The 22151-nt window shown below is 38.3% G+C and overlaps 1 protein-coding gene across 4 annotated transcripts in view; it reads left to right on the forward strand.

Moving 5' to 3' along the window:
- The window catches only part of APPBP2 (amyloid beta precursor protein binding protein 2), a 39804-nt gene extending 18771 nt beyond the window's left edge, over nt 1-21033 (forward strand). For 2 of the 4 annotated variants that reach the window (XM_075013846.1, XM_075013851.1), the window contains 11 exons: nt 373-496; nt 6582-6750; nt 8493-8582; nt 9662-9729; nt 9805-9910; nt 10828-10952; nt 11200-11285; nt 13212-13402; nt 14287-14452; nt 15291-15463; nt 18248-21033. In XM_075013846.1, coding sequence (XP_074869947.1) covers nt 373-496; nt 6582-6750; nt 8493-8582; nt 9662-9729; nt 9805-9910; nt 10828-10952; nt 11200-11285; nt 13212-13402; nt 14287-14452; nt 15291-15463; nt 18248-18496 — 1547 coding nt within the window. In that variant the 3' untranslated portion in view covers nt 18497-21033. Of the gene's footprint in view, nt 1-372; nt 497-6581; nt 6751-8492; nt 8583-9661; nt 9730-9804; nt 9911-10827; nt 10953-11199; nt 11286-13211; nt 13403-14286; nt 14453-15290 lie in introns of all 4 variants that reach the window. The other 2 variants (XM_075013847.1, XM_075013848.1) reach the window with 2 other exon arrangements.
- The last annotated feature ends 1118 nt before the right edge of the window (nt 21034-22151 follow it).

Genomic DNA, 22151 nt, shown 5'->3' on the forward strand with positions numbered 1-22151 from the left:
ATTTTGATGTGGAAGGATTCATCTTTATGTACGTTTCATCCCCTTTACACAGAGGTTGATTGCAAAATGGAGTTTTAACTCAAGAGAATCCCCATTATATGGATGCAATTTTATAGATGCTTATACCATATTTTTGTAATGTTATATAGGGATATGTCACTGAAGCATCATCGTGTCTCCGAATTTTGATAGCACTGACTTCCTGTATTTGAATTTGGGCACAGGATACCCACTTCTTCCTGTTCTCTTACTCTTAATCCGCAGTGTAAGGGCCCATTAGTACATAGTTCACATGCAGTTCTAATTATGAAAATAATAATCTTTTACAGTGATTCAGTGGTGTTCAATGACTTGTTTGCTCTTGAATTTCAGGAGGGTTCCTATCAGATGCTGGCTGGTACAGTGACGCTGAGAAAGTGTTTAATTCCTGCCATCAGTTATGTGCCCTTCACGATGAAATGCCCCACTGGTGTCGCGCAGTAGAATGTTGCGTAAGGTATGGTTGGACTTGAGCTACTTTGAGTTATATTGTGTAATGTACATTGCATATAACTTATGTTGAAGAATTCTGAATTGTCGAATCATAATCCCATAGGGTTGGAAGAGATCTCAGGAGGTAATTGAGTCCCCCCCATGCTAACAGCAGGACTAGTCTCAACTAAATCATCCCAGTCAGGGCTTTGTCAAGCTGGGACTTAAATACGTCAAGAGATGGAGATTCTACCACCAGCCTAGGTAACCTATTCCAGTGCTTCACCATGTATCCAGTGAAATTAGTTTTTGCTACTATCCAGTCTAGACCTTCCCCACTGCAGCTTGATGCCAGTGCTCCTCATTCTGTCATCAGTCACCTTTGGGAAAGCCTCTCTCCATCCTCTTTTGAACCCCGCTTCAAGTAGTTGGAGGCCCCTATCAAATCCCCCCCATTCTTCTCTTTTATAAACTAAATAAGCCCAAATTCCTCCAGCCTTTCCTATAAGTCAGGTATTCCAGCCCCCTAATAATTTTTCTTACTCTCTGTTGGACTCTCCAGTGTGTCCACATCCATTCTGTAATGTGGGGTCCAGAATTGGTTGCAGTACTCCCAAGTGTGGCCTCATCAGTGCCACGTAAAGGAGAAGAATCACTTCCTTAGAGCTGTTGGCAGTGCTCCTGCTAATGCACCCCAATGTGCTGTTAGCCTTCTTGGCAACAAGGATGCACTGGCTCATATCCATCTTCTGTTTCACTGTAATTCCCAGGCTGTTTTCTGCAGAACTGCTGCTTAGCGAGTTGGTCCCCAGTCTGTGTTTAGGATTCTTCTGTCCCAAGTGCAGGACTCTTCATTTGTCCTTGTTGAATCTCATCAGACTTCTTTTGGCCCAATCCTTCAGTTTGTCAAGGTCACTCTGGGCCTTATCTGGACTGGAAGGTGTTCTTCTGCAAGCTATTTTTTCTTCTACCTTCCTTTGGTCATTACATCCTTGTTCTTTGATGGCAAGCAGCTGTCCCATGGCTTGTGACAATTGGATAAATATATTCTCAATAAGTGGCCAATAGTGGAATATCCTTCCTTTAACTGGCTCTGTGCCTTATCAATGTATAAGGTGACATTGCGAGATGGAGATCTGTTGCTGCAGTGTCCTTCCCGCAGCAGTCTGTTGTTGACTGTTAATCTAATGCAGTGATTAAGTGGTGCAAAGATGCATTTCCTTCTTTGTTCTAATAATTGATTATAGTTCATTGTTGCAGTAGGAATTGCATACATATATTTCTATATATGTAATGCAACATTATATTTTGAGTATATGCCCAGTTTTTGTGCTAAATTCACCTGCCTTCAGGATTTCAGATGAGTTTTAATTTATTTTATCTGAACTTTATTTTTCCTACAATAAATGTTAGAATTTATTTAAATAATGTTAATGTTTTTCTATGCCTTTTGTCATAGAGTAACTTAGTCTTAAAGAGACCAAGGTGAGTAGAGTAGATTCTTTTATTGGATCAAACCAGCAGTTTTTAAAGCTTAATTTTAGCACTTAACAGACCCTGAAGTTTTGATACAGAGCATTTGGGTAATGGAAAAAAAAACCCAGATAATTTTACAGATCTTAAACAAATTCTCGGGCAAGTGGAAGTGTACTGTGAGTCTAAGCGTGTGTCTACACTAGGAACTAGCTTGGAAGTTGACTTTGAAGTCTGGCTCTACTTCAAAGTAACCAGCAGAGAGTCTACGCACATTTCCCTTCAAAGTTAACTTCGAAGTTGGGAGCCCAACTTCAAAGTTCTTACTCCATTCTTGGGAATGGAGTAGTGCCCTACTTTGAAGTTTAACTTAGAAGTAGGGTGTATGTAGATGCTCAACTTCAAAGTCGCTTACTTGTAAGTTGTACTTCGAAGTAAGCAACTTCAGAGTTATTTTTGTAGACACAGCCTAAGAGTTTAATTTTAAATTAAGCCGAGTTTAGTATTAGGGTTGCCAGCTTTCTGAACAAACAAAACCAAATGCCCTTACCCTCTATTCTCTGAGGCCCTGGTCTACTCACTGTTTGCTTCTCCCTGCCCCAGTCACTTGCTCTCCCAGCCTTGGTAACTCAGTTTCACTGGGCTGAGAATGATCCTTTTTCAACTGGGTGTTTGAAAGCTGGCCACCTTAGTTAATGGGCATAATTCGCAAGAGTTCTTCAGCTTCTCTTATCTCAGACTGTAGAGAAATTGCCTTTAGTCGCTTTCATTCTCGGATAAGTGCCTACTGGCAAACTAGCATCCAAAATAAATTGTTTTTAATTCACATATTTTGTTATATTTGTGCAAGTTTCTCTGTAGATCATCCCTGCATATGGGTATTCCTGTTACACTTGGTGATAAAAGTTGGGTAGCATGAATTGCATTGATGGTATGTGTCACTGTTATCTATTTGTTGCATAGCTTTCATTTTGCTGCCAAGTTTGTTGCCACCCAATTCGATGTTAAGATTTTAATGTAGTCAGTGTTCCTTATTCTGTATCACATTTTCTATTTGTTAGCGTTGTTGTCATTTGTAAATACCCAGTTAGCTGAAAAGTTGGTATCTATTTATAAGGCTTGTTCTTTCTTTGTAGCAATTCATATGGTTGGAAAACACCTGCCTTGGGCTTGGACTCAATGACAATTTGAAGTAGATGTTTGTGTGGAATTAGTGTTAGAATTTACCATGATGCATTTCAGTAGGGCAGATTGTTTTAGGGGGAAACTGTGCTGGATGCCTGCATTTATAGGGTAGAGTTGGCTGTATTACATAGCTGTTGCTGGAAACGCTACAGCATAACTTTAAAATCCTCTATTTCTTGGTCGCAGGACATTGGATTTAGAGGAGGAGAAGAAGCATCCAGCCAAAAGCTTCATACTTCTCATATTCCATGCAGGAGAAAAAGGGAAAATCCACTATAACCTCGTAAGGTGTCTACACTGCAATTAAAAACCTGCAACTGGCCTCTGCCAGCCCACTTAGGGTTGCAGGGCTCAGGCTCAGGAGCTGTTTAATTGCAGTGCAGGTATTTGGGCTCAGGGTGGAACTTGGCTTGTGAAGTGAGAGGGTAAGAGCAGCCTCAGTCCAAATATGTACACCATAACTAAACACCCACTTGGCCTGAGCCCATGAACCCAAGTCAGCTGGCATGGGCCAGCCACAGGTGTCTTACTGCAGTGTAGATGTGCCCATGCAAAGTGTGTGTGTTATGTGGCTGCTGTGCAGTTGATTGACAGAGCATATTATTTTAAAAGGGCCAGGCCCTGTTTTCAGTATGTCTACCTTCTTCATTGTTTTCTCATATTTCCTATAATAGGTTGTGCTATCTGTCAAAGTATATTACTGTCAAAGTATATTACCTCTTTCCTCATAACAGATTTTCTTGATTTACAACAGAGACATGCGTCTTCCAAAAATTCATCACGTGTTCTAGAAGGAAAGGCATTTGTAGCTGAGGAAGGACAGCTGTCTCTTTTCTTAGCCTGTGATTGCATAAGGAAACATTTCTGGTTTTTTATATTGGGGAGATGACATGAGAGACATATCTCTAATACAGGAAAAGGTGAATAAACCTCAATTTAAATAGGTAACTCCCGGAACTGTTTGAAAAAGAGAGAGAGAGGGGAGACTTTAACCTGATACATTTGTTGTCTGCAGCTGGTATCTTCATCTCCAGAAGCCTTTGTTCACCTTTGTAAATTGAAACTTGCTAGGGCCAGAATGGGAGTTGCGGAAAAACCTGAGTTTCTGTTCTGTTTTTTATGGATCCCCCCAGACGTTTATTCACCCCCTACTGCTTCTGTCCCTAATGGGGGTGGGTGTTCCAGGACCATGATCACTTCCTATTGGTGGTGTAGAGTGATGATTATTGTCATACAAAAAGGCTCAATGTGGAAACCACTGTTTTTCATCCACCACTTGTTACTCGTGCATGCAGTTAGTGATTGTCCCTGAGTGGCTTTGAGGAGTAATCTGTAAACTTTGAAGTTAGCTGCATCTGTAGTCATTTAGATACAGATGCTAGCGGAACAGGACAAACAATTGCGTAATTCTTCCATCTCCCAGCAGCTTAGAGAATAAGAGTTCAGACTGTACATTACTAGATAGATCATCATCATCATTACTATTTTTATTTTTAGCTATAAATGTATGTAAACTCTTCAAAGAATTTCTATACCAAATAAATACTGTAGAAGCTTTATTAGCCAGATAATCAAATGTGCCAGCTGGTGGAGCAGGGCAGCAGGCCCACTCCACCAGCCCCAGCCTGGCAGCCAGCTCCACAACTGCCACCCCCATTGTCGCCTACCACAGTGATGCAGCTGGCCCTGTGGTCACCAGCTGTGGTGCTGCTAGCCCCCACAGGGCAGCTAGCCCTGCAGTTGCTGGCCTCACAGATGCCAGTTAACAGAGTGTGCCTGTTTAGCCAAATGCCAGATAACACAGCTTTCACTGTAGGGTTCTATGTAGCTCATTGTACTTTTCAGTAGCTTGCACTGTTAACAAAACTGGTTCAAACTCTCAGACGTGGGAAACATTTAGTAATATTTGGAATGCAGAGTATTATTATCTACCTATCTAGTAACAGAGAGGTAGCCGTTGTTAGTCTGTATTCTAACAAAACCAAAAGAGCATTCATGTAGCGCTTTTTAAAGACTAACAAAATTATTTATTAGGTGATGAGCTTTTGTGGGACAGACCCACTTCTTCAGGGCTTATGGTTTTACCTTTTTAGTGTATTTCTAGTGATACGATGATCAAAACAATTGAGGAGAAGTTATTCTTTTGTCTGTTATCATTATTAGTATATGCATTTAAAGGCTGCAGTGCATTATCATGGGCATGTTTAACACAGAGCCTAGATCTGGACCAAAGAGCAGTGTCATTCCTGCCTTTCTAAATATAGCAAATCCTCGAAATGTGTGATTGAGTTGTTGTGCTTAACTCCTGTTAATGCGAGCAAGGCACAGGTCAAAATTCCGCTCCCCTAGCCCCACTGTCCTCGTTCAACCCACCGTTGCGTGGCCCCAGTTCCAGTTCAAACCACCTATGGCCGGCTCACCCCCATGCCCAGCTCCCACTCAACCCCCGATCTCAGTTCAATCCCCCTGCATGCAGCCCCAGTGCAAACCTTCTGTGGCCCAGCTCATGAGCTAAGCATGGCTGCGGCTCACCAGCCCTGCATGTGGCTCTAGTTCAGCCCCCCGCCCCACGTGGCCCTGGCTCAACTCCAACCCTGCCCTCCCCTTCCTCCCCCTCGCAGCCCTAACCCACCCCAGGCTTAATCTCCCTGCCTCTCCCCCATGGCCCCAACCCACCGCCAGGCTTAACCCTCCCCTGCTGCCCACCCCCCCAACCCCAGGCTTACCTACCAAAAGGAGCTCCAGGTGCTCCTGCTGCTTCTCCAGCTGCAGAATATGCATTCTGCTGGAGAAAAAGCCCCCTTAACTTTAGCAAAATTTGAGTTAGGTGAGGGTGCATGGGAACGCAACCCTTGTGTAAATTGAGGCACTACTGTACAGAGTTTCTTTCAGATGAATATGGTTTCAAATGTGTCAGGGATATGACACACGCCTCTTGTGGAATAACTTCCATGTTTGAGAGCTACAGTACTCTTTAAAATGAGTATTGATACACTTGGAGAGAATGAAGAGGTTTTAGATGCGGAGTGGTAAAGAGAGTTAGCAAATAGCTTTTCCTTTAACATAGAACTTTGAAGATAGAATTGTATCCCTGTGGGGCAGAATGGATTTTAATAAGATTTCAAAAAAGCCCAAGTTTTTGAATGTTTTATAACATGTAAACCGTTTGTTGAGATATCTAAGACATGTGAACAGTAAAAATTGTTTTATAAGATTCAGCAGAAAACATGGCATTGCAGAGCACAACTGCTAGAACGCTATCTGACATTTCTTTGGCAACACTAGATTCAAAGCAGAAATTATTTTTGTGAGGTGACGATAGCCCAACCCAAATACAATATGAGGATATCAGATTACAGATCTTTGGTATTACAGTACATTGAAATCCATTAGGAAAAATTATTTAGAAATAAAAGAAACTATTCCATGATTGCTTGTTATATTTTCCTCAGGCTGTTGCATGTTCGAAATGGCAATTGCAAATACCACTTGGGAGAAGAAACATTCAAACAAGCTCAGTCTTACATGGATAAACTAGCAAAACATGGTCAAAAGGCAAACAAAGCAGCACTTTATGGGGAGTTGTGTGCATTGCTCTTTGCAAAGAGCCATTATGATGAGGTGAGTTGTATTCTTTCTTTATGGAAGTTCTCATTAGCCTTGTTATGATTTCCTCATCACTGACTCAGTGGGTAGTCTGGGATGGTATTCTGACAAAGACTCCTGAACAAACACGGATGTGCATATGTGTGAGATTGACAGAAAAAATGTTATTTACTGAGGGATTTTTATATTTTCTGTGCTATATGAGAGAAATCTTACATCTGGTGTTAAAACAATATTTGATATGGGAGTTGGCACATGCATGCAACTCTGGTAGTGTATTTTTCTTTTTTTTAATCAATTAACATGAACCACAAGGGGACCAATTAGTTTTTTTTAGTTAGTAAAGTTAAACTTGCATTCTTTTTTTTTTTCAAATTGCCTTGCCAGAACAACAGTTGGGTTGCAGAAGCTACAATTACTGGTAACATTTAGAAAGATGTCATGTTGTTTTATACAATTAAAAATGTTTGCTTCCAATAATTAAAATGACTTGGCTTTAAGAAATATTTCAATGAAGAAACTTCCTAAATATTTTTTTTTATACTCGAAGGTATTCAATTTTTTTCTCCCTCTTCATTTTCTTAAATTCTCTTCTATGTTTCTGTAGATCTGCTAACTTAAAGCAAAATTTGATATTTGCCTGTAACGTCTTTTGATACATATTTTGCAATAATTACACAAATAACTACAGTAAAACCACAAGAACTATGAACCACCAGCACCATGAACTGGCCCATCAGTCATACACCTAATTTGGAAACAGAAATGAGGAAACAACAGAGATGAAGAAGCAAATACAGTATAGGACAGCGTTAAACGTAAAATACTTTAAAAATAAAAAGAGAGAGCAGCATTTTTCTTCTGTACAGTAAAGTCTTGAAATGGTATTAAGTTAATATTCAGTTGTAAACTTTTGAAAGAACTGTAATGTTTTATATAGAGTTACGAATAACTTGCATCCACAAGTTGCTTATACCTTTGAGGGTCTACTCTTACAACCCCCCACCCCCCCCAAAAAAAAAAAAAAAACTCTACAAGTTTATTGATGAATATGGCAGATCAAGTTGACTACTTCATTGAAGCCATTTTGTGCAAATCTGATTTCAGTAAAATCATATTAAGCTGTGCCTGCTTTCAGTTATAAATATTTGAAACCTGACCTAGAGTCCTAATATTATATGCATTGTACCATTTTCCTTTTGCCTAGAGCAGGATAATACTTTCTAATGTTACTGCAGAGTAAATAACATAATTTGTACAGCTGAAAATAAATTAGGCTTATTTAAGATTTTTCTCCACTTGAAATCAAAGAAAACACTTTAAGAACTGATCTCTGAATAAATTTATCCTATATAATTAAGTAAAATTTTGTAGTTGGGCTTTCTTAGGGCCACCAAATATGTATGTGTTCGGTCCTCTTCCTTCTGAAAAAGAATGTCTAGAGAACAGGACTGGGCCATGATATAGTTAGTATACAAGACTGAACAGTTTCCAAAGGGCCCCGAGTTCTGTTGCTGACTCTGTAACTGTCTTTTTTTTATAAATTTGAGGATGTCATTTATTCCCTCTTCTTTTGCAGCTAGGAAGACTAAGAAAAATTCCAGAATTCAGGCTTATGTTATAGTTTCAGAGCAATTTAATTTCTAAATCAGATGGTGCTATAAAAGCAGTGTGTTTTATTCTGAGGGTCCAGTTATATTTTCTTCATATTTCAGGACAGTTGAGTTCAAAGTTTATTTTATCTTTTTATTCTGCAGGCTTACAAGTGGTGTATAGAAGCTATGAAGGAGATCAAAGTTGGATTGCCAATAAAAGTAGTGGTGGATGTTTTAAGACAAGCATCAAAGGTGAATTTAACATTGAGATTAGTTACAGCATATTTAGAAATAAGATTTATCATGGCAAGCTTGTATGAAATTTAGCATATTTGTAAAGCATATAGAACGCTTGAATAACTTGTTCCAGTTCAGTGGTGTGGTTGCTTGTTTAACTAGTTAATTTACTAAACTGTTTAGTATCTAAATTCAGGTACAGTAAAACCCTAATTATCCGATAAATTGGGACTAGCTGATGTTCAGATTCTTCCAAATTAGCCAACATTTTGGGTTGAGATATGGGGGAGCAGTGAAGGGGGGGCTGCCTGGGCCCCTCTTGCAGAGCAGGTGGGCAGGCTGTTGCGGAGCCAGCTTCCTGGGCCCTGGCCAGGAAGTCATCTCTGGTGCCCCGGAGCACACAGCCCTAGCCAACCCTAGATGGGGAGACATGGTGGAGGGGGTGCGGAACCCCTTCTTATGATGTTCTTTAATAGTACCGCCTGTTGTTCCATACTTGCACAGTATGCCTTCCTGCGTTCCACATAGCGGGCCATTCACAAGTTGAGGGCACAGACTCCTCCTGTATTCGTATTCTCTTCTTTGTTACTTACCTGGAAGTAATGGCACATGTCTGGGAACATTTTCTTGAATTAACTTGAAGATTCTTTAATAATCATGGTGAATATTTTGAAACTGGAGGTACTGCAGGTTGAACGTCTCTAATCCGGAACGCTGTCATCTGGTAACATCTGTAATCCAGCAGGAGTTTAGTTAGCTGGATGACCACTTATCATATGTGTGGCCAAGTTTCCTGTGCTCCCATAAAGTGTGTTTACAGCCACCACTCTTGGCTCTCAGTGTTCTGTGCTGTTGTTTAGCTGTAATTCACCCCTGAAATGTCTTCTAAGAGCTCACTAGGCAGTGGAAGTGTTAGTAATGTGCTGGACAATATTGACGTTCTGTGGTCTGGGAATTTCTCTTGTCTGGCACCGGTCGTGTCACAAGGGTGCTGGATGAGAGAGGTTCAAGCTGTAGTAAATGAATAAGTTAATACCTAGAACAGACGTGCTTTAAAAATAGTCATGCATCAACTTTATTTCCTGTCTCTTTAGGCTTGTGTTGTAAAACGTGAATTTAAGAAAGCCGAACAGTTAATAAAACATGCAGTATATCTAGCACGGTAAGTAGCATTGCTCAAAACACCAATCAAACTATCCTTTGTTACTGCCACTTGTTAATAGTTTTGTCTTTCCAGGGAGCATTTTGGAGCCAAACACCCAAAATACTCTGACACTCTCTTAGACTATGGATTTTACTTGCTCAACGTAGATAACATATGCCAGTCTGTTGCAATCTATCAGGTAAATTGCAGTGTTCTGTCTGTTACCTTTTTAATGCCGATAGTCATTCAAAAATTTCCATTTGAGCTTATCAGTTTTTTGAGGCTATCTGAGAATTTGGGGAAGGGGAGTTTGGTTTTTTAAAATAGTTAAAAGCTTTTGGTATTCAATATTGTAGTTTCACATTTTCCAGTTCTGAAGCATTTGGTTTTTGCAGTACGAATATGTGTACACGGATGTACCTTTTCTGGCACGGTAATATTTTGAACTAGAAGTCACTAATCAAATGGGTGTGATCATATTCAAATGTAGAACTCTAGGTATTGGTCATTTATTGGCATCTTAGATCACATCACAATCTTTCTTACAGTATGTTTGTAGGAAAAGGTTAAGTAGCATGCATTTGTGCCCATTTTGATTTGAGTGATTTATTTTGGTTTAGCTTAATCTGGTGAAAAACTAAACCCAATAATTTAAGGCAGGCTAGTAGAGTGTTCTTAAAGTGGAGTATGTTGAAGTTTTTCTGCTGTGTAAGTATTTGTTATCTCTGAAAAGTATTTTTTTAGTATTTGTTATCTCTGAAAAGTATTTTTTTTTTTTTAAATTTTTTCCCTTCAAATAAACAGAAACTAATCTTGCAGGAGCATTTAATATGGTACCCTAATAAAAACAATAAAATTCATAGGATGTTTGTTTTGCAAAGAGCTTTGTATAATTATCTTGTCTTGGAAGTTTCAATTATACTTTTACATAAGCATTTTGCATTTATCTTTCAGATGTCCTTACTTTTATACACACAAATTGAATTCCCACTTTAATTATAAATTTCTCAGCCTGCTTTTTCTGTACAGCAGTAATAGTTCTTGAGTTTTAGAAACATGATAGAAATTCAGGAAGTGTTCACAACATATAAGGGGCTTTTCTTCTGACTCTTTCAGACAGCTCTTGATATTCGACAGTCAGTGTTTGGAGGTAAAAACATCCACGTAGCTACAGCTCATGAAGACTTGGCTTATTCTTCGTATGTTCACCAGTATAGTTCTGGAAAATTTGACAATGCACTGTGAGTACTCTGGTTGTTTTAAGCAAAATGTTGTTCCCTCATTTAGTGCAGTAAATGGGAAGAAATATACTCCATAAATCAGTTACATATATGTAAATTTTGTAAAGTTTAAATTGGGTCCGTGTACTTTATAGATTCCTTTTTTGGCTTAGAATTGCTGGTTTTAATATTTGGTGGTGGTTTGACCAGTACATTTTAAAAACTAGGAAAATTAATTCAAGACTGTATGCACTTGAACTTGTTTCAGATTCCATGCTGAACGTGCTATTGGCATTATCACACACATTCTTCCTGAAGATCATCTTCTCTTGGCCTCTTCCAAGCGAGTTAAAGGTAGCCCATTTAGCTACAGTGCTGGGGCATAATTGAATTGCAATTTATTTCTGTTGTCCGATAGAGGTAGTGTAATACTGGTGTGCTCCCTTATTGCTATCCATTACCAAGTAACAGATCTGTTAATTGGTCTGAGAATACAAACTGTATCTTGAAAGTCCTTTCCTAGAAAGTCAAGATGTACATAATTGTTCTTACGTTTTCACCAGTTATATACACTCATCTGTCTATGTAGAGTTAAAGGGAATTAGCTGGTGTGTTGGCCAGGTTGTGTTGAGGTTGTACAATGTGCTGCCGGGTTTGACATGTCTCTCTCTGGCCTGAAAGTGCTTTGGGGCCTTGTCTTCTGCCTCCGGGCAGTGTTTCATCTTTCTTTTTAGAAATGAGCATTTACTTGTAAGTGGAGTTTCTTAGACTAGAGTGTGAATGCCACCAGTGGTGTGCAAAGTATTTCCATTTGCCTTTGGTGCAGATTTCTGTTACCATGGTAACAGTCAGTCTTCAAGCGGCAATAGTTCTTACAAGGTGCGGACCAGTTCACAGCTCCCATTTGATATCTAGAGGCTTGTTTTGACTAACTGAAGCAACAAAGCACACTTTTTTGTTGTTGTTGTTGTAAATACACCTGTGATCAAATTTGTAGGCAGCATCAAATACATGGGAGACAGAACCAAACTTCAAAGTGATCAAGAGATATTAGAGCAGTGGCTACTTCAAGCAATGAGAAGAGCTTCTATATACTCATAAATGTTAATTTAAGCTTACAGCCAGGGAGACAAAATAAACTTCATCAATTACTATGAAAGAGAAGGCAGGGAAAATGAGAAAATGAAACATACTGTTGTGACAGTAGGATTGAAGTGAATTTACTTTAATTCTTCTCCTTAATGTTGTCATCTTATTATTTAATGTCACCCATCCCTGTAGCTGCTGAAGGGAAGAGACGAGAGTTTAGGAGTGGAGGTATCTGTAGGAGTTTTTTTCTGATGCACAACCTGGGAGCTCCCCCACCCCAAAAAAAAAAGAAAAAGAAATAAAAAAGTTCAGTTTCTGGGTTGGGAGCATGGCAGATGAATCACTTATGATTTTAGGGATAAGATTAAAAACGCCTCCTGCTTTTGTCTGTTATTGCCTTTTTCTGTCCTGGCTGTGGCATTGACAGGCTTAGTAGTATGCTGTGCCTGAGAACTTGAGGAATAGGTTAGCCTGAAGGGATCAAGAACATTACATAAAAGTTACATTGCACAACTCTTTGGTAGTGAAAGAAACCAACTAGTCTGCTAGTAGCTCTTACTATGGTTACCTCTTGAGAGGGAGGTGCCTTTTCCATCATTGCCTTCCTCTCACTATTCCAGTTCTTCTGTCCTCTCTAGCACTAAGAAATAGTCATTAACAGATGTGAACTAGTTTTAATTAACACTCTTCATAGAATTTGGCTGAAGGATATGGGAGCAAATTTTGTGAAAAGTCTTAATCTGCTGGGGTTTCTATCACTGAAGTACTGCTGGAAATGAGTCTTTGTACACAGTATTCTTTATAATGCCTAAACCACTCTCTTCTTGCCACTCTGTTTTGCTTTGAAGTATTAGTTTCGACAGGATAAGCTAAAAGGCATTTCAAATGCTGTCTGTTGCACAAAGATAATATTTGTAAAGTGTGAATAAGCCCTTGTAAAAATTACTGAAAATATAAAAATCCTCTAGCTATCGGATACAAAACCCAACCTATATCTTAATGGGAAACAATCAAGAGGGAATGCTAAGCCTGACTAAAAATCTCTCTGATTTTATATGGTGATGGTTTGTGAATATAACCCTATGGTATTCTGCTTTCTCTTGCTGATATTGCTGTGTGTCTAGAACACATTAGTGTGATTTTTTTTTTTTTCACCCCCCTCCTCAATCCCTCCCTCTCTTCCATAATCAGCACTTATCCTGGAGGAGATTGCTATTGACTGTCACAATAAGGAAACTGAGCAGAGGTTACTTCAAGAAGCTCATGATTTGCACCTATCTTCACTCCAGTTAGCTAAAAAAGCCTTTGGGGAGTTTAATGTACAGACAGCAAAACACTACGGCAACCTGGGCAGACTTTATCAGTCAATGAGAAAATTTAAGGTAAGACCAGATGGCTATTAAATTTCTCATTTAGAAAATAAATAAATCAGTAACTATTACAGAAAGTAGCTCTAAAGGCAGCAAAGCCTATCAGTACCATAAAAACAGTTGAGTATTGCCTTTTTTAGTGTTCTTCTGATTTGTTTTAACCTGACTGTACCCATGTTTGCTACCTTTATAGATGGAAAAAGTTCTTAATAGTTAGCACTTCTCCTCTCCAAAGGATTGTACAGATACAGTAAACCCTTGATATAGTTGATTAACACGAGTTTGGTGCAAGGTGAAATTCCCTCCCCAGCTTCCTACACCAGCTCCCAGCTGGGGGAGCCAGTCAGGGAGCCATGGCTGTGTGGCTTCTCCACAGCTTCTGCCAGCAGCTGTCTGCCTGCCCAGCTTCCCCCAGCTGGGGGAAGTCAGAGAAAAGCTGCACCTAGCTCCGCATCACTCTGGGAGCCAGGAAACTGACTAGCGCTTGTGTGCTGGTAAGTTTCCTGGTTTCCCTCTGGCTTGCACTAAATTTGAGTTACGTGAGGGTGCACCACTCGCATAACTTGGGGATCTACTGTATTAACAAAAACTACTTTATTACACAGCAAGTCAATGTAAGATAACCAGTTTTTTGCAGATTCTTTCAAGCCTTCTGTAGCATAAATATTATGGAGTCCTTCAGATTTGCTAAACAAAGCAGCAGAAATGTAGCACTTTAAAGACTAACAAAGTGATTTATTCTGTGATGAGCTTTCGTGGGACAGACCCACTTCATCAGATCAGCTCCAGATTAGCTGTAACTTACACCACTTTCTTTTGCATTTGATGTATTACAATCTTTGTCTTTTCTTAGGGGGGGATGTCAGTAATATCTTTTGTGGCTTTGGATCTTTCAGGAAGCAGAAGAAATGCACATCAAAGCAATTCAGATTAAGGAGCAACTTCTTGGTCAAGAAGATTATGAAGTCGCCCTATCAGTGGGACATCTAGCTTCTCTCTATAACTATGACATGAATCAATATGAAAATGCTGAAAAGCTTTATCTGAGATCAATAGCAATTGGTGTGTAATTTTCAGAACAAATTACCATACTGAGCATTGGTGACAGAATAAAACAATGTATAAATGAATAAAAGAAGTTTGATGTAAAATTTATGCATCCTGTATGTGGATTCAATCTAACTGTGATGCTTGAACAGCGAAACATGTATTTTAGTGTTCCAAGAGTACCCAGTTACCAGTAGATACAAAACAGTAACTTTTCGTTTTAAACTGAATGTGTCTTGAAATATTTAGGAAAGTGACTGCTTTAGAAAGTCCAGTTAATTACCTTGGAGTTTAGCTCTTTTGACTGTTACTTAGAGGTTCATTTTAATCATGATTTCAGGTGTGAACTGTAGCCAGAGCTTCAAAGAAATGGGAAACCAGTATGTCCAGCAGCTATTTTATAATATTGCATCCACTTTCCCAAGTCATCCACCACTTGCAGTGAATTTTCCTAAGACAAAATTCAATTTGTAATGTCAGTTTTAGCACAGTCTTATCAGGTAGCTCACTGAGTGCTCAGAATTCATTGGGGTGCAGGAAGGTGGAGAAATGGCACAAGATAACCTCTCTAGACTCCCTATTTTCGTGCTGGGTTAGGATCACAGGTGAAATCTGATTTACAGAGCCCCAGAAATTAAGTAGGGTATTAGAGTAAAGGGGCTGAAATACACTGGGGAACAGTGTCAAGGAAACTTGGACATTGCATTCCTTTTTAAGTGATAAATTTGATTTGTGATTTAAAAAAAAAAACTGAATATGCAGTTCATATTATCAAAGGCAAAATGGGCTGAGAAGAAGAATTAAACATAGTTAAATAATATTCAATTTTGTTTTTCTTTTTGGATTTCTTTAGGAAAGAAGCTTTTTGGTGAAGGTTACAGTGGACTAGAATATGATTACAGAGGTCTCATTAAACTGTACAATTCCATTGGCAATTATGAGAAAGTATTTGAATACCACAATATTTTAGCCAGTTGGAACCGGTTGCGGGATCGGCAGTTCTCCGTTACGGATGCACTGGAGGATGTAAGCACCAGCCCTCAGTCCACTGAAGAAGTAGTCCAGTCTTTTCTGATGTCTCAGAACATTGATGGACAGAATAGCTAGAGAACTTGTTCAACTAACCAATTAAGTTTTTTTTTTTTCCTTTCCCCCCAGATTACAAGGGGAAGTCATACTGTGAAATCTAAACCATGTAGTTTTCTGGGGGCTGGGATTTGCATTGAAACACTGGTCCAGTCCATTGAAAAGTGCCCATACAGATGAATGAGTTAAAGTTCTTATCAGCATGTGTATGGCATGTTTAGTTTGGCTTATTGAATTTGAATACCAAACACCAGAATCCCCTCCCCACCACTTCTTGGCAAAAGAAGCTACTTTGCAGGAAATCTGCAAAACAAACCATAAATAAAACTGTTTGAGTTCAAAAGAGTTGCATCCTTATTATGAAAGGAAGGTTTCAGCAAGAAAATTCTTCCAACAAGTAGAAGTAATAAGTACTCTATTGTAAGAAATGAAAAAGTTGTTTATACTTTATGCATTTTAACAGAGCTAATGACAAATATTAACGAAAGAGGAAAAGCTCTTGCTTTGTTTGCTGCCTTATGAAGAAAAGTGGCAAAGAACCACTCCAGAAAGAAATGTATATGTTGTGAACCACACTAGTTTGTGATGGAAGTTACCACCGTGTGTTTTTTAATCATCCAAATTGGACCAGCATTCATCTGTAAAGTGAGAGAAGATCCAGTAGACCAGCAATCTAAATTTCCTTTGGTATAATACAAGAGCTGTAGTAACTTTCCATAAAAGGACCAGGAGAATATAAAGTGGACCAGCCTGTCTAGAAAAGAGTTTTGGACCAGTGGCTTTAATTGAATATTTCTGCCCCTGCATTCACTTCTACATTAGAATTATTTCATTTAGGTGTACGATCAGTGACGATGCAAAAATATATTCATGTGATAGATACAAAATTAGGATTGAACGTCTTTAGCAGATATGATGGCATGTTTTCAACTTGTAAGCTTTTACAGATATTAAAATGTCAATGCCATAAGCAAAAACTAGAAATGCTTAACTATTTGCTTCAACCATTTGTTTTCTTTTTAAATGGGCTTACTCTAATAATTGAAGCTGTAACTTGTTTATACTAATAGTTTTATATTAGAATCCAGTTCAATTTTATGTTTCTGAAGATCACAACTTATGATACAGTTTGCAGGGGCCAGTGGAAAATGCCAAAAAAGCACAACAGGTTTTTTTTTTGTGATGCTTCATTTATGCATTAAACAATAATACAACAAGAAACTGATTCCTTTATATTAATTTAAAAAGCATCAGTCCAATGTAAAGATCCCTTAAGAAAGCCTATCTTACTAGCTTGTCTTAATTTTTGTTTTGCAATTTTGTTGTTGTTTTGTTTAATTGAACCAAGTCTGTTTTAATGTTGAGGTAATAATCAAAACTGAAAAATCTGCGTAGCATAGAAAACTAGAAATAAGTCATTGCTTTTACCTCAATTCTTATTATAGTGGTGCAAACAGTGCCTCTATATTTAAGGGTCTGTCAGTTTTTCCCCCCTATTTTCAGGGGTTTATAACTTGGCTGTGAAAATTCAGTCCAGGTTGAAGCATGGCAAAGTTCATACAGTACTTGGAGTGAATTTTATTTATTTTTTTTTTTTATGATGAAGGTTGTGGAGGGTGTTTTTGTGTTCAGTTGGGGGAAGAAAAAGAGAAATTGCTAATTTCAGACACTTCAAACTTCTGTAATTTTAATAATCGATTTGGTTTTAAACTAAAAGGTTGCAGGCCAATAGTTCATAAACTAGTGCCTTCAGGTATTTTTGAGGGGGAGAGAGATCATCTGAACAATTAATTATGAAATTTGGAAATGTGGCTTTAGCATGTGTGTAGCTGTGATTCTTTCATTTAAAAATAAGGGATGGCATGTGCACACAAGTAGAATAACTAAAGGCATTAAGACTCCAACAGTGTTTAAGGATTTATTACTGTCTGTCAGAAGCCAACTTTACATAATTTTATGTCATCTTAATTAACTTCTCTCTAGTAATTTTTGTTCCAGTGAAAATTAGACTTTTTATAATGTCCCCAAACACATTTGCAAGGTAAAATGCAGCTAAATAAGTTAGTCCCTAAACAGTTGTTTACACTTTAAGAATAATTATGGTTTATCAGGTAAATAATATGCATTAAAATTGATACCACTATTACTAGATCTTGTTTCCTTTTAATTTTTTTAAAAAATAAAATCATTTTTAAACCTATTTAAAATAATACCTTTTCTTTTATTTTAAATCTCAGAAATTGAGGGAAAATGCTTAAAATTCTGTCTGAAACAAAAACGTGATCTGTGTATTGCAGAAGTGCTGAGAAGCCTCCAATTAGCAAGTAATCTTACTGTCTCTGCAGTTCCCACAGGCTCTGGATTCCTAATCTTGGGTCTCAGCTTCTAGTTTGTAGCTAAGAGGTTGCTCCAAGTTCTCAAGGTCTTGTTTTTTTATTCTGAGATATTGGTAGATGTCCTGTGCACAGTCACCATTGCCCCTTTCTCGTGGTCGTTTATTGTCCATGATCATTTCCTTTCTAACAACAATCAACAACATCTTCTGACAGCTGCCATTGCTCCAGTATCATTCCAGCACCTCTCCTGATTAACTTAATTTTGCCTCAAGGACTCTTGTTTTCCCTTGTTACCGCTAGCCTAAAATTTAAGTGATAGACTTTCTGGGAGCATGGACAGTATCTTCTTATTAGAATTGTAAAGCATCTCCTTTCTCTTTGCCTGAAGGGATTGGCAGTTGGGGATGCACAACCATGGTTCTGTAAAGGAATGTCTTTTATTCTGATCACCAAGGAAAAAATTCATCTCTTTTTTGGATCAAGAATTCTTGCTTTCCAGCACACAATGGCTGTATTTCAGCCAGTGCCACAGGTACGTTATGTGATCACTCAGATGGAGATGTATGTGCTGTTGAAGCAACTCCTATATTCTGTAATGCCCTGGGGGGTTTTGTCTAGAGTCAATCAGAAACCCTAAAAGTTATCCAGATTTTTTTCTTCTGCCAGGAGATACATGACCTAGAGAAACATCACTTGGAGCCCATGAGTACCCTCAGGCTATACCTAGGTTGCTGACAGTTCTCTCAGGAGAAGCTTTTCCGACATTTGGCCCATCCACTTGGGGCCAAATGTCGGGAAACCCACCACCTCTGTCAAGCCATTCCTTTTTCCTCATGGAATGAGGTGTACAGGGATGTCACCAGAACTGTCCCGAATGGCAGATCTCTGCCGACAGATCTGCAGTCTGGACACACGCTCTGTCAACACAATTTCTCTCGACAGACACCTGCAGTCTAGACATGGCCCCAAATAAATAAATGAAACTACTTGAATGTTTTTAAGGATATGGCTGAATTGGGGCCTAACTGACCTAGCAGGTCTGTACTTGGATTCATGTCAAAGCACATTACTTGCAGAGTAGAACAGCTTGGGCTGGTAGAACTGATGCATTAGCAATTGATTTGTGCGAAGTGCCCTTGGTAGTTCCTCAACGAGTCAATAACTTTGAGGAATTGATGCCTAGTCTTAGACTTGAAGAGGAGACCCAAACGTGGAAATCCAGTGAAATGTTTTCCAAAGATCTAAATTTACAGGTAAGTAATATGTATTTTAAAATCACCTGCAATACCTTGACACAAGAATGTCCAGGACAGAATTTCAATCTCAGCACCAAACTTCTCAACATTGGTTCTAAATTTGAAGCTCATTTTGCTTTAATGTAAGCTTTTGTTTTGTGAATCAGTTTTATCTGTGTCTTTTCTTTTATGCAAACATGGCAATTTGAAAAGAAAGGGATATCCGAGTTTCCTCCATTCTTTGTTCCACTGCTCTTAGAACTGGAAACCATCTCAATCAAGTGTAAGAATGGATGTTTTTTTTCACATTAAGATGGGCAAGGGGAAAATGTCACAAGATGTTTAAAACACATATCCCTCAGTTACTTGAAGTAAAATAGCTAGGAACTATTGTGCTCCAAAGGGGTGGTCACTTAGGATGTTACTTGCAACCAACAACTGTCTGCCTTTCTCCTTCATAGAAGTCTTTACATGTGCTCGCTACTAGGTTGTGTAGATACGAATTGTTTAAACTCCTTTTTTCTCCTCCCCCTCCCCCCCCCCTTTTTTTTTTTTTGCACACAAGTGTTTTGTTGATAAATAATTTTGAAAGCTGTGTTTTTGTTTTTGTTTTTTTGAATTCTAACTTATTAGGAAAATAACATTCTTTTTATAACTTTAAAAATTAAATTTAAAAATGCTGCGATCTATAAGTTGCTAATGGTGCCATTGTGCTGCTTCTTATGGTACAAAAAATGCACACTTTATTTAATTACCTTTTATAATCGCACATACTGGTGGAGTTACAGAAAAGGAAAATGCATTGTGCCTAAAACATGAAGGAATATGTTGACAAAGCTTTACTGGATGTTTAAAACTGACTGGCTTTTACTTTATAGCATGGTAGCAAAGGTAGTTGGATGGCTGTTGCTGTTATTGGTCTCTAAATAAAGGTTCTAGTCCTGTTGCCTGTGCAAAAACTTTATCGTATTTACTATTTTATTGTTAACATTTTAGGAAAAAAAGTGTCGCTGGCCAAGTTCTAATTGCAAATTTGAATATTCTGTTTTGTTGTGGATATTTCGATGTTTGACGCACGGCCTGTTGCACATTTAAGTTCTTGGCCTTTTTGGAGATTCTTGCTGTGTGAATGAAGAGGATGGATTTTATCCAGAGATCTGGACTCTACATACACACTTGACGTCACTAGTAATGCTTTTGTCCCCAAATCTCAGGAGTGTTTTAGGCAGTGAAATAAGTTTCCCTTCACTGATACCAAGATGCGTGTTTAAGGATCTTGTTCACAATATTTCATCGCAGTTCTGCCTTAGTGAATTTGTTGAAGTGCACATTTTTTTTTCAAAAGTAAATTTTAAGATGAAAAATATATACTATATAAATATATAGAGAGATATCTAGAAGCTTGGTTTGTGGTGCACAAGTTAAGTGTTGGATCACTAAATAACTGTTGCAGGTACCATATGTGTAACACTTTCTTTTTATGTATATTCCTTTATGGGAAGCAATGTTGCCATGGTAACTAAAACTTTACCATTTATTTCTTACCTTCTGATGTGAATGAACTCTACATTTTATTGACTATTACCAGGTTCAGTACTATTTTTATACTTTATTGTACTACAGGGGATTTTAATTAAATAGCATTCTGAAGAGATGTTGCTTGTACTGTTTAAACAAAATACTAAGACAAAGAACCTTTTAAACAGCAATCCCCATTTACAGTGCCACAGTAATTTATATGAACGTATCTTGATCATTGCTAGGCTTTGAAGATCATTCTATTTGTTGTGTCAATAACCTTTCATATCCTACTTCTCAAACTGCAGTGCCCAACATTATTTGTAACCATCAAACCATACTGAGTATGTTTGTAACCAGCATTGTGATATTCTGTAACTGTATTGCTAAAATGAATTATTGACCTAATAAATCTAGTGTTCCTGCATTCCTAGTATTTGCCTTGAATTTAGTTATAATTGTATGTTCATAAAAGCCTGTGCCTCTACCTCATAGACACCGGTCAAATTGAATATTCAGCCTGTGGATTGCATGGCTTTGTAAGCGAGTTCCACTGATGGCACGAAAAAGCAGTACCCTTCTGTGATGCCAAAGGGTGCATTACAGCACATTTTTAACCAGCTAGTGAGTGTAATAATGCTGCGTGTTCTTTCCTGGGAGGTAAAATATGAATATTCTTTTGATTCCAATGAGTGCGGCTCAGACTTGAAGAAGGGCCTTATCTTCTTTTGAGAAGTTTAAGGGTGACTCTGCTGATCAGTTTAAACTCTTGTGATTGTAACAAGGGAGACCTATGAGCAGTCTTGGGTTTGACAGAGAGCTAAATCTAACTCCCATTGCCTTATTTAATAAAGTTTGAGGGTTTCTCAAGTTTATTTTTTGTATAGACTTACACCAGACTTCAGCCTTGAGAGAGAACGTGTACATAGATGCATACACTTCTTGATGTGTGTTTATATGTACATATTTTTGGAACAGGAAGAGATATTTAAAAGAGCCACAGACTGCAGGGGAACAGGAAGTTGTGTGTAGATCATGACTTTTGTCCATCTATATGTCTATGCAGAGTAATTTTGGCTTTGAAAGGAACAAACTGGCCATCTAGGTAGAATCAACTTTTTTTTCCCCCAGGAAAAAACACTAAATGAAACTAACTTACCTGTCTTCAGAGAGCTGATGAATTTTTTAAAAGGAATTGGATAGAAGGTCCTGCAGATATTTTGGTTGTAGGTAGTGACTTACATTTCATTGTCTTTTAATGCCCTCTGCCATGTATTGACTACTATACATGACTTCTTTGGTCACAACAGCCTAAGCTCAAATCTCCAGTTATTAGAAAAGCAAAAAAATCTTGGAAACTTAAGTTTTATCTTGGGATTTATTGTATATTGAGTAATTTGATAGTTTGACTCTTGTTTTGTAGGGATTCACTGTTTTGTAGACAACTCATATGCTTCCAGGCCATCATGTTTTTCTTTCTTCCTCGTCTCTATTTATTATTACTTACAATGTGCTAACCATGGTGTAAACACACACACA

Source organism: Carettochelys insculpta, chromosome 19 (assembly GCF_033958435.1).
Source record: "Carettochelys insculpta isolate YL-2023 chromosome 19, ASM3395843v1, whole genome shotgun sequence".
Taxonomy (NCBI): Eukaryota; Metazoa; Chordata; order Testudines; family Carettochelyidae; genus Carettochelys; species Carettochelys insculpta.